General features: G+C 50.8%; 2 protein-coding genes and 1 non-coding gene across 3 annotated transcripts; all 3 read right to left on the bottom strand.

The window, feature by feature from the left end:
• Positions 1-6,769: 6,769 nt before the first annotated feature.
• On the bottom strand, positions 6,770-7,860 carry B0T26DRAFT_680903 (uncharacterized protein; the record flags this gene model as incomplete). The annotated part of the gene is made up of 3 exons (XM_060440563.1): positions 6,770-7,149; positions 7,199-7,279; positions 7,458-7,860. The coding sequence occupies 3 exons, from the start codon at positions 7,858-7,860 to the stop codon at positions 6,770-6,772; spliced, it is 864 nt and encodes a 287-aa protein (XP_060290034.1).
• Positions 7,861-10,352: 2,492 nt separating this feature from the next.
• On the bottom strand, positions 10,353-10,424 carry B0T26DRAFT_t246. The gene has a single exon. It is a non-coding gene; the product is annotated as a tRNA-Cys (tRNA).
• Positions 10,425-10,682: 258 nt separating this feature from the next.
• On the bottom strand, positions 10,683-11,027 carry B0T26DRAFT_680902 (uncharacterized protein; the record flags this gene model as incomplete). The annotated part of the gene is made up of 1 exon (XM_060440562.1): positions 10,683-11,027. One exon carries the CDS (start codon positions 11,025-11,027, stop codon positions 10,683-10,685), a length of 345 nt encoding a protein of 114 aa, XP_060290033.1.
• Positions 11,028-12,444: the final 1,417 nt, after the last annotated feature.

The raw sequence follows: 12,444 nt of genomic DNA, 5'->3' as shown, positions 1-12,444 counted from the left end.
TCAATAGCTGATTCCTTTTCAAGTGCAACCTTCAACATTTCGTGCCAGCTATTCCACCTTGTGCTGTTATTGTGACGGCGCTAGCTACAGCACCCACTACCGCTGCACCAGAACCCCCAAAAGGATGCCAGAATTACAAGCCGTCAGGCTGCAATTCTATAGTGGGTTATAATATGGTCACGCACCCGTAGGGCTTCAGCTCCTACCGCCGTGCCGTGACAGTTATCAAGAGGAATATTCCGGCCAGCAATATCCTTGAATTTATGTGTGCGAGAAGGTGATCCACGGATGTGAACGACAATGTTGTGAAGCTTGCCAAGTGGGCCGATATGGCGAAAAGACGCTGGTGTTGGTTTTCCCTCCTCTTCTTCTTTTCCATCTTCTTGAAAAAGGAAAGCCTGGACTGCCAGATTGATGATATGTGTCACGGCAAGTGCAGACAACTCTGGAATAGTGGGCCCGACCCGGACCCCACTAGACTAGATGGCCCGTGCACCCCACGTCCTATTTCCCTGCGCCCTGCCCAAGCTTTAGAAACTTCCTTTCTTCTTTCTTTCCTTAGCTTTAGATTCTACGAATACAGCGACCATATTGCAGCCTTGTCTCATGCACTTGACTGTGCGGTGATAATATGCCCATTACATCGGATTCGGTTGTCGTGTGTTTTCCACTGAATATCCTCCTCTTGAAATCTCAATTCAAGAAGCCGACAAAGTTTATTATTGGACGAAGCATTATCTCCAATAAGAGCTCCGATTTTCCGCTGGATGCCATAGTCTTGTAGGGCCTTGAAGAGAGTCTCGAATTGAATTTCGGCATGATGTGAAGGAATAGAGGGAAGAGCAATTAATGCTTTGACCAATCGTTCAGTCTCATAGTCCGCAAATTGGGCACAAATCCCGAGAAATAGCCTCTGATTTGGGGAAGTCCAAACATCAAGACTTAGATGGATTGTTGAAAGTGCAGATTGAAGCTTCTTCCGTACGATATCTTTGTGAAGTACCCATGATTGTGCAATTTTGGACCTGAGTGTTGAATGTGATGAGATGAGGTTCTGGGCTTCGGGATTGAGTGTTTTGCAGAAGGTATGGAATTCTGGACTTTCGACTAGTCGGAAAGGGAGATTGTGAAGGATGATGAGGGATAGCAAAGCTGTATTGATTGCATTTTTATCAAAGACCCTCTTCAAGATTTGTGAATCTAGTTCAGTGGTCTGACTGATAGCAATCTTTGCAGTATGAACTGCAGCTTCAAGAGCGATATTGTGCTTGCGAAGAAGATGTTGTCGTACATTCGTAGTACTTTGACCGGACCATGAGCAATATATACAATAAAAGAGCCGATTTTTACCCTTATGAGTGGGCTCGGATGGCTGTGGCTTGCGAGTGTGATCTTCAAGGGTAAATGAAGTAGAAATGGATTCCTGAGATAGTATTGACCCTTCAGGGTCACCCAAAGAGGCCATATCGAGGATAATATGATCAATTTGATGGAGTTGATGGAATTGAGGGTTCGGAGTTGTTCGGAGCGGGGAAATGATCAATTTGATTACTAATCAATCGATATCGACGATATCGGCGATATCGGCTTATCGATCGATAAAATATCGTCGCCCACCCTGCTTCTAAGTCCATAGCAAGAGGTCTTTGTTGTGCGGATTGAACTCCTGGCCGGTTTCCAGTGCGTCAGGCCCCGGTACTTCTGAATAGGTAAACAAAGTCTTTTTCTTCTTCGGGGTTAAAGAACCTTGTTTTATCAAAGCCTTTTTTCTTCCCCAGGGTCAAAGAACCTTGTTTCATCAAAGGTGACATCTCTTGTGGTGATGACTTCGTCTAGGGCGGGCACCCAGATCCCGTAGATATTGGTAGCAACGTAGCCAACAAGGTATCCGATGTGTGCCCTGGCGTTGGTGCCGAAGCGAGTGCTGTGTTTCTCACATTTATACCCCTCTTGTAGAGGGTAGGCGCGTGCTCCGTAGGCATAAATGCCACCCTAGGTCGGCTTTGACTCCGTATTGACGAGCCGGTCATGTGCGTTCATCCAAGCCTGGATAACTTCGTACGGCGTTTTCTAGCCGTGGGTTCGTGAGGGTGATATGTTGTGTAAGCGGGCAGCCGTTTTCGCGGTCTCTGGCCAGAGGTTTCCAGGTAGCCTTGCGGCCATGATCATGGTGTGGGTTTTCGTCTTGATCGTACCTCCTGCTCTCTCAGCGCCTCCGTTCGGTTCTGGTGTGCTGACTGAGGTCCTCTCGATGTCGATGCCTTTGTCTTTGGCCCGGTCTTCGAAGAAGGAAAGCCTCTGGTAATCCAGATTAACCAGCGACCTCTCGTTGTCGATCCTGATCTTGCAGATCGCCAGACCGTACTGCTTCTTGACCTAGGCTTCAAATCTGATGGCGAGATCTACCGAGTCGTTCTTCTTAGTCATTGAGAAGACCCAGATGCCGCCGTTATATTCGTCCTTGATGACTAGGAGGTATAGGTGGCCGTTGAAGCCTTCCTCGTACTCAAACATGTCTATCGAGACCCTCCAGAACGGTTGTTTTGAGCGATTTTCAGATGCTTGTCGGGAGACAATTTCGTGTGCTTTGCCTAGCCTACAGGCCTCAGTCCTTGAAGTCTTCTGTGATCTTGATCCCTCTTGTGTTGTTGACCAGCTTCTCGACGGCTTCTTTGTGTAGGTGCCCTGACCGTAGGTGCCAGAGATACCCTTGGTCCTCCCTTAGGGGTAGAGGGTCTCTGGAAGGCCGGTCTTAGCGATGAGATTGGATTGCTGGAAGCACGAATACACCTGCATCACTTCTAGGCACTTTTCTAAGCGCTAGGCACTTTGCTAAGCGCTAGAAAGCACGAGGAAAGAGCGTTATATTGGATAATGAGGAGGTTAAGTCAGGTGGGGGACTTTTGGAACACCCCTGCCTATGGAACAGCCCCTGAATCGGACCCCGCACAACACCACAAACTTCAATTGCCAACAACTTTGTCAATTAATTAGCTACAATGATGAAGTCTTCAGTATCGGATTCTCCTGATTCTTCTCTTTTAGAATAACTAAAATCCTCTCTGCCAGCCTCTCTCTGTGAGGCACGAACCTCCTCAATTCCAGCGAACTGCGTATTAGGGTCGACTTGGACCTTCCTTCTCTTTCGGCCTCTTGTGCGTTCTAGGCTTTTTTCTGCAGCCTCCAATTGATGCGCCGTATTGGCTAGTTGGAAAACCACGTAATCGAAGGCTTTTGCGGCCTTGCGTATGAAAAGTCGGTCGTTGGCAGTCCGTTTCTGGCCGGCTAGAAAAACCTGTTCCTGAATACGGAAATCCTTCGGCTTTTTAGGGGTAAACCATATAGGCCGGCCCTCTGAATTCTTATTTAGAATGGGGTTATGGACCTCTTGAAGGTCTATAGAAACCGTAGAGGTCAGTTGACCAACGTCGCCGTTAGAATTCTTAATAACAAGGCCGTTGCTTAGGGGCTTCCTGAGGCTGACCGGCCAGAGGCCTGTAGCTTTCTAGCCGGCTTTGATATTAGATTCAGTCATTCCATAGACCCTGGCTTGCCGGTAGCATTCTAGGAAGGCCCTCTTTTCAGCAACAGTGCCTTCGTCGAAGCCGGAAACAACCTCGTTATGCTTGGCTCTGTACCGGGCTTTTAGAGGGCCGAAAACCAATAAATCCAGGGGCTGGAGAACGTGGGAGGTGTGGGCTGGTAGAAATAACAATTGTACGTTATTAGAAAAGGCTAGCCACATGAATTCTTCGGTGGTATGACTACCGTGGCCATCTAAAATAAGGAAGCGCTTCTCCGAGTGGGTAGCTGGCCGAGTTTCTGGAAGAAAGATATTGCGGAGCCATGCGACGGCAGTATCATCGTCAGACCAGCCGTTTTCAGTGGGTTTCCACTTCCAGCCCTTAAATGGCTGTAAATCGCGTGGATACCATTGTTGTTGAAGGCTTCCACCTTTGAAAATGACAACTGGGTTCAAATACCGGCCGTCAGCGGAAATACATTCGATAATCGAGGTCCAAATTCGGTCTCCTTTCTTCTTTTTCTGGAATTTCTTTCTTTCCTTAGATCCAACAACCAGGCCGTTATCTCCAATGCTAGAAGCAATGCCAGTTTCATCCATATTATACCTATGCTTGGCTGGAATAGCCTCCACGCCTGGAGGCTTCAAATAGTCAAACCAAGGCCGGATAACGGCCTCACAGGCTCGATCAGCACGGTTTGCATGGATTCTCCGAGGCCTAATTGTAGAAATAGATGGATTTCTAGCCAAAAACCGGCTAGTCCAGCGTTTTCCGAGGGTCTCGTTATCTTCGAGCATTCTTCTAGCTAGTTTCCGAATTTGGGCGTGGGTTGGAGGGTGACCGAGCGACCCTTGGAATAGAATCCATTCGGTTAAGCGTTCTTCCATAGCCGGAGAAAGCTTTTGATTAAGAATTTGGGCCTTGGAGGCTGGCTCGGAACCACGAACCCGATTAAAGAGAGTAGTAGGGGGGATGCCGTGATTTTCAGCAGAGCTACGGAGTAAGCCGGTTTCTGCATACTCTGCCAGCGCATTCTGCAAATCCAACTGAGTATATCGCTTTATCTTTCATTTCTCAATTGAATGGAGAAAAGAAGATAAGTATTGAAGCAAAATTGGTCAAGTTGCAAGCGATTGAAATAGGTGAGCTGGGTGGCGAGCGGCAAGTCCTTGATGACAAACCTTGTTCCAAATCCAGGGGTGTTCCATAAGCAGACCACCTGACTTATTGCTTGACTCTTGACTTTTGGAATGGCCAAGACTGATGGAGAGGCGGTTCTGAAAGGGTCAAAACTGATAAAAATACAAAGGCAGAGAATGCCCGACTCGGTGAAGAGAACTCAGCTCACCAGTCCGGACGGCCGTTGGCTGTTGCCTGCGTGCCGGTGCTGTTGCCTACGTGGTGGAACATTTCTGTGATGGTCAAAGACTGAGAAAGGACCAGCAAAATGGCTCCATTCTGGAAATCGGCCAAGACTGGTATAAAAGCGGTATGGCTCGATTCTGGTGAAGGGGCAAGACTGGTGAAGAAAAAATACAAAGGGGAGAAAATGGTTGAAGGGAAAACGGAACTCGGCTCACCTGTCCGGACGGCCGTTGGCTCTTGCCTGCGGTGCGGGTGGCTGTTGCCGGCGCTGTACTAGCCTGGTGGCACGTTTTTGTGAATGGTGGAAGAAAGAATGCAGCAGAATGTTGGCTCGACTTTTGGAATAGCCAAGACTAGCAGAGTGCAGTATTTAAAGAAATGGTCAAGACTAATGAGGGGAAAGACAAAATGCCCGACTCGGTTGAAGGGAAAACAGTCCAGACGCTCGTTGGCTCTTGCCTGCTGTGCCAGCCCGTGAACTGTAGGACAGTGGATGCGAGGCATTTTCAGCAAAAGCGGGTACGGTGGGCACAAGCAAGGTCACTAAGAAGGGAGAATGACAGCGCGGTGGCACATTTTTTGTCAATGGTCAAGACTGATTCAGAGGCAGGAGAATGAATTCTTGGAATTGGTCAAGACTGCAGTATGGTGGCTCCGTTTTGTGAATGGTCAAGACTGAAGAGAAAAAGGAGATTGAAGGGAACTCGGTTGAAGGGAACGGCTCAACGGCGGGCTCGGTCGGGCTGACTCGTTTGGTCAAGACTGATGAAGAAAAATACAAGGAGAAAATGGTTGAACGGAAAACTTCCAAACAGTCTGGCTGACGCCGTTAGCTCTTGCCTGCTGGCCAGCCCGAACTGTGGGACAGTTAGGTGCAAGGCATTGCTGGTGAAGGCCAAAGTTTATTGACTCGAGGTTGTTGACCCCGATTGTTGACTCGAGGGTGTTGACCCCGATTGCTGTTGGGCTTGTAGTTTGTCTATCGCCCAAGTTCGTTTGCATCTAATTGTATCACGTATCTAGTCAAACGAGTTTCTTTTAGCTCGTATGATAACAAGAGATAGTCGCCACACAGATAAGCCGCAGCAACCGCCCGCGCCCAGCCAACAGCGCAGACAAGCCAGCAGCCCGCGCAGCAACACGACGCACCTAGCCAACAGTCCAACAACTGCCCGCGCCCAGCACCAGTCCAACAACCGCACGCCAGCCACCAGCCCGCTCACACGCGACAACACGCCCAGACAACACAACAGCCCGACGACAGCCAGGCCACGCAACAACCGCGCCAGCCACCAGCCCACATAGCAGCCGCCACAACATGACGCCAGACACCACCCCACACCGGGGAGCGTAGTCGGCCGCTATATCGACAAGCCGGAAGCTTCCCGCCTGTTCCGTCTCCCTGTTCTGTCATCAGGACACTTCGCTTGTCACGGTGCCAGTCACGATATAATACTAGTAAGTAAGATGCCATGTGCAGGTAGAGAGATATAATTCAGACTATGGTCATTGTGGGATTAACACGCGTTACTCGAGCTAGACTAGACAGATTTGTCTATACCTATTTGGCAGCAAGGATAAATAAGATTTGTCCTTGAGTCTGCCAAATGCGCCGCGTATTAACCTACCCTAGGGGATATGTTGCTAGCTCGAGTTTGGTTGCAAATAAGAGTGCCAGTGCAAATGTGCCAGTGCGACATGAGCCAGCTCGAGTTGGGTTGCAAGATGTGCCAGTGCGACATAAGCCAGCTCGACTTGTGGGTTGCAAGATGTGCCAGTGCCCGACATGAAGCCAAGCTCTCCAAAACAACCATCTTTCACATGCTGAAAACAACCATCCTTCACATGGCTATCTTACCAAGAGCCTTTCTGAATGCATCTCATGACAGTTTGCGCGATATGGTGATGTGGTGCTCGTCACTTTGCCCCCGTATCTGCTTTCTCGCATATACGTACTTGGGGAAGCCAGCGACCAACCACTCCTGGATATGTAGTGAGAGACCGAAGTTGTCGATGCTGTGAATGAATTTCCACATAAACGCCACGTCGGAAATTGGCTTGCTGTTCTCGTATTCTTTGATAGAAGAGTGGTAGACGCGTCTGAACTCGCGATTACTATGCAGGGTCCGTTCAAAAGAGCGGCCAGCCAAGCGCGTGCCGCCTTTCTGCTTGACAACTTGGCTGTTGACAACTTGGCCGTTGACAACTTGGCTGTCCTTGTCAACATTGCGGACAACAATCTGGCTCTCTTGCCAATTGTCTGGTTCGAGAATTAGGATGCTATCTTGGCTGACGTAGTGTGTACTTACCAGGTTGGGTCGCCATGTCAGCTACCTCGGCTTCATCGTCGAGGCTTGTATTGCTGACAACAGTCTGGCGCTCTTGCGTGTCTGGTTCAAGTAATTAGAATTGCTATCTTGTCTTCGACGTAGTATGTACTTACCAGGTTAAGTCGCTATGTCAGCTGCCTCAGCGAGGCTTGAATTGCTGATAATAGTCTGGCGCTCTTGCGTGTCTGGTTCAAGTAATTAGAATTGCCATCTTGGCTTCGACGTAGTGTGTACTTACCAGGTTGGGTCGCACCAGCCTCGGCTTCATTGTCGAGGCTTGTATTGCTGATGATGGGCTGATTTTGCCCTCTGGCTTCAATGCTCTCGTGTATCTTTACGAGGTCTTGCTTTAGACTAGCAACTTCAGAGAGGATTCGCTCTGACGTCGCCTTAGACTCGGCGAGAGCGGCCGCGATAAGTTGCTGGGTACGGGCAAGGTCGTTTTGCAATGAGGTCATGGAGGTGTTGGTTTGTCTGAAATGTCTATCGACGGCCCCTCTCAGACTCAATACTTCTTGGCCAGTAAACTGGGCACCTATATAGCTGGCCCAGCTATGGCTCAGTGCATAGTGGGACTCGAGGTTTGACGCTGGAGCTTCCGTCGTAGGAGCTTCCGTCGTAGACTGCGAAGACTGCGACATGTTGAATATCTGGCGGTATTAGAGATTTCAGAGATGGCACTGCTTGGGACTGATGGAACCTGACACTAACAATAAAGATAAACGATGGTAGAATATCTGGCGGTTGGTGCTGTCAAAGGTGATTCGGTCTTGTGGAGATGTTAGAGATGGTACTGCTTGAGACTGATAGAACCTAACTCTAGATTCACTGACAATAAAGATGAACGAATGTTGAATATCTGTCGGCGGCACTGGTACTATTAATGCACTAATACTATTAATAGTAATTTGATCTTCTGGAGATGTCAGAGATAGTAGTACTTCGCCAAACCGATGGAACGCTCATTGGTAGAATATAGTTGTGGACTTGTGTACGAAACCGAAATGAATAGAAATTTAGTGGTGGACTTTTTGCGAAACCGATGGAACCCTCGTTGGTAAAATTTAGTTGTGTGCGATGTTGCCCTAAATGGTATTGGGAAGGCACAGCATGAGAAGGCACGCCTGAGAAGGCACGCCTGAGAAGGCACGCCTGAGAAGGCACACCTGAGAAGGCGCAGCCTGAGAAGGCACGCCTGAGAACCTCTCGTTCCTCAGTCTACGGGAAAGAGCGACATCATGGCCTATTTCGACGCTTGCCTGTTACTATAGAGAAGGAGCGGGCAAGAGAACAAGTGGCAACAGGAAAGTCAATAACAGGACTCTCGGGCTGCCGCTAAGATCAGACAAGAAGCGAATAAGCAGACAAGCACGGGCAGCGAGAAGCAGACAAGAGGCAGACAAGCGGGCGAGCAGATGGGGGCAAGAAGTAGACGCGGCAGACAAACAGACAAGCACGGGCAGACAAATGCGGGCAAGAAGCAGACAAGCACGGCAGACAAACGCGGGCAAGACTCGGAATCGTCGAGCAATAGGGCACAAATCGGCAACAAGGCACAAGTCGGCAACAGGGCACAAGTCGGCACGGCACAAGTTGGCAACGGCACAAGTCGGCAACAGGGCAGGGCACATACAAGTTCCAGGGGCTGCGCGGCAACACAACACGGTCCTTGAACCCCGCAAGGGCAAAGACTGCCCTGTAGACACAGAGTAAAGTCGTTCGCTGTTGGCACTCGCTCTTGGCTGTCGACTTTTAAATCTTCCTCGGCCAAGTTTGCTGAGTAGATACAAGCTGACATACAAGTTTGCTGACACACAAGTTTGCTGAGTAGATACAAGTTTAGCTGACACACAAGTTTGCTGAGTAGATACAAGTTCAGTTGACGCACAAGTTTGCTGAGTACACAAGTTTCTGCTGTGGACTTGCCGTGCCACGTCACTTCCCGACTTTGCCTTTGGCTTCCACGTACTGATCCCGTGGGCAAGCGAAGCCCCTGCCTGTATTACACAGGCTGTAGCACCCGCTCCGGCGGTGAACTTTTTAAATATCCTCGGCGCCTCGATTGCTCATAAGTTCGCTGAGTACACAAGTTTGCTGAGAAGAGCAGTGGAAAGTTGTCGCTGCCGAAAGTTGTCGCTACCGGCACAGCACCACGCTAGACACCACACACTATAGCTGTTGTGTATAATGTAGCTCAATTAAAGTGTTGTAACTGGACAAGGAAAAAATGAAAGAAAAGTAGAGCTTACCCTTCGACCAACCGGTATTAGGCAACAATGTAAGCATCAAGGCCTCTATAGGGGCCGATTATCGTTGGTGGCCTAATTGGTGGCAAAATTCCGTCGGGAGGGCATTATTACGTAACAATAGCAGCCGCGCAACGCCACGCCAGACACCACACCATAGCAGCGCAACACGACGCAGATACCACGCCCAGAGCCCAGCAGCCCGCAGCAACCGCTTGCACCCAGCCACCACACAGCAGCCCAGACACCACACAGCGCCCACAGCAGACCCGCTTCATGTTCTAGTCCGAGGTCGGCGGCAGCGACGGGCGACGGTCGGCGGAGAAGGGCGAGTGGGATTGGCAGAGGGCGAGTGGGCGGGCGAGTGGTGGCGGGCGAGTGGGCGGGCGAGTGGTGGCACTGGGAGAAGGGCGAGTCCCCTGTCGGTTCGGACTGAGCAACGAGCATTGGCAGAGGGCAAGTGGGATTGGCAGAGGGCGAGTGGGATTGGCAGAGAGCGAGTGGTGGATTGGCAGAGGGTGAGTGGTGGATTGGCAGCGAGTGGTGGATGGGCGGGTGGGATTGGGACAAAGGAGAGCTGCTGGCAGCTACGTCTCCCCTGTTAGCACGGCTTGGTTTCTGAACAGCTGCCAAAACACGCCTGTTTCTGAAAAACTACCAAAACACGCCTGTTTCTGAACAATTGCTAAGGTGCAAAACATGCCAAGCCATAATAATCCATCACTTAACCAGTTTTCGGCGTACAGTTGGGCCCTGTTTACCGGTACCCTGGTGAATCCAACAGCCTCAATTCCGAGACATAGAAACATGAAACATGGACAAAAACGGACAACAAATATGACAAGTGTGCCAAAAATACAGACAAAAAGAGAAAACGCAAAAAGGTTTAGCAGCGACCCGTTTCGATCGAGTGACCTCTGGGGAATGCTCCCAGCGCGCTCCCTCTGCGCCACGCTGCTTGTTTGGTTGTTGCTTGTTTGGCTGTTGGGTACTTAAGATGGCAAATAAGACCAAGTAGCGACTCGATCGAGTCATGGCCAAAAAGACAGAAAAAAAGCAAAAGACATGAGGCTAAGTAGCGACTCGCTTCGATGAGCAGCGTCGCTTTGATCGAGTGATAAAGGCAGTTAAATAAAGAGGCAAAGCTACAAGTAAATAAAAGTAACCAAGGAAAGAAAAAGAAAGGAAGAAGCCTGCAAGTTACGCCTTGCTCAACGCTAGCCGAACCGGCTGTCTATCGGCCGGCTGTCCCGGCCGAACGCTTTGGGATTTTGCTGGTCGATCGCCCTCCGATTGCTCTTCATTTTGCCTGCCTTTTGCTTCCGCTTCTTGTCGAATTTCTCAAACCTGGCTCGGTTGGCAGCCTTCCTCGGTTTCCGGCCTCCCTCGGTTGGCAGCCTCCTGGCTCGGTTAGCAGCCTGGCTCGGTTGGCAGCCTCTGAGCTCGACTCGCTCGCGGCCAAAGGCCTTGATGGCGAGCAGTTGTCGCTGGCTTTTGTGGGCGTGGTGTCGTGTTGCGGCGGCTGCTGTGTCGTGGGCTGCTGTATGAGCATGTGGCTGCATGCCGGTTGTTGCTGGGCTGCTGGCTGCACGCCGGTTGTTGGGCTTGTTGGCTGGGCGCGCGGTTGTTGCGGTTTATCCGCGTGTCGTGGGCTGCTGTGTGGGGGTGTTGCCTCGTTGTTGCCGTGGCCCAGGCCTGAACACGTCGGGACTCGAGCGGAGACGGCGGGACTCGAGCTGGCCAGACTTGACGGCTCTCAATCTACAGTCGTTGAACCATTCCACTGAGCGGTTATCGGGGCTATATCTCGCTCCCGTATCTGGCGTATACCCTCCCATTCTTTTCTATTATCTGGCGTGGACGCCCTCCTATTCTGTTCTAATCTTCACTTCTGTATCTGCGTGGACGCCCTCCTATTCTGTTCTCTTCCTCATTTCTATATCTGGCGTGGACGACCCTCTGCTGTTAGCCACGGTACGGGTCGTCTCGACCGTCGGGCGTCGGGGCTCTGCTCTAGACAAAGACATCTCAGTACTGGGGCCGTCGTGGCCAGATCGTGATCGGGGGAGCAGAAGCACAATCGGAAAGGGGGGTTACGAAGCAAAAAGGAATGACCTCTCCACCTGGCGGGCGACCCTCTGCTGTTAGCCACGGTACGGCTCGTTTCTCAACCTCTAGACAAAGACAATGGTGGCCATCGTGATCGGGGGAGCAGAAGCACAATCGGAAAGGGACTACGAAGCAAAAAAAGACCATTTATTAGACTCGCAAGCGGCGTCAGAGCGGCCATTTGGCTGATGTTGGCCCACGATTCACTTGCCGGGGCTAACCCAAAGGTGTTGAGCGTCTCCCTGCGGCCCCACGGCAGAGGTGGAGGGTGGCGCTTTCCGAGAAGATCAGCCCGAGCGGGGTACCGGCAGTGTGCTACAGGGGGGTGCCACAGCGCAGATATAAACGCCGAACAGCAGATTAGAAAGACGACGAACAATGCAGAACAGCAGATGGAAGACGCCGAACAATGTGCAGCAACACAAAGGTAGAAGAGAAGACAAGCGAACACAGCAGAAGACGCAGCGAACCCAGCACATTTCAGCAAGAACAAAACTCTACGTAGACGCGGAGAAAGACGCAGCGCAAATGGAAGCGCCAAACAGCCCAGTGTGCACATGTTGAAAAACGTTGGACGAGAGACTTGCGTGACGTGTTCAGTCTGAACCAGGAGACCAGCACATGCAGTCCTCCACATGCAGCCTTCACATGCCAGACGCGCGCCACCCCACGCATCAAGAAAGACCAGCAGCCAGCACTTCCCACGGAGCATATTCCCAGACAGTGCTAGTCTCACACTTCAGATAGCCCACACGGGCATATTCTCAGACAGTGCTAGTCTCACACTTCACATAGCCCACACGGGCATATTCCAAGCCCCGAAAGCTTTGGGAACAAGAAAGACCAACCCAGCGCAGTCCGAAAGCTTGT

The sequence above is a fragment of the Lasiosphaeria miniovina genome, assembly GCF_030549165.1.
Source record: "Lasiosphaeria miniovina strain SMH2392-1A chromosome Unknown B0T26scaffold_8, whole genome shotgun sequence".
NCBI classification, from domain to species: Eukaryota; Fungi; Ascomycota; class Sordariomycetes; order Sordariales; family Lasiosphaeriaceae; genus Lasiosphaeria; species Lasiosphaeria miniovina.
This window is presented reverse-complemented; position numbering and strand designations above follow the sequence as displayed.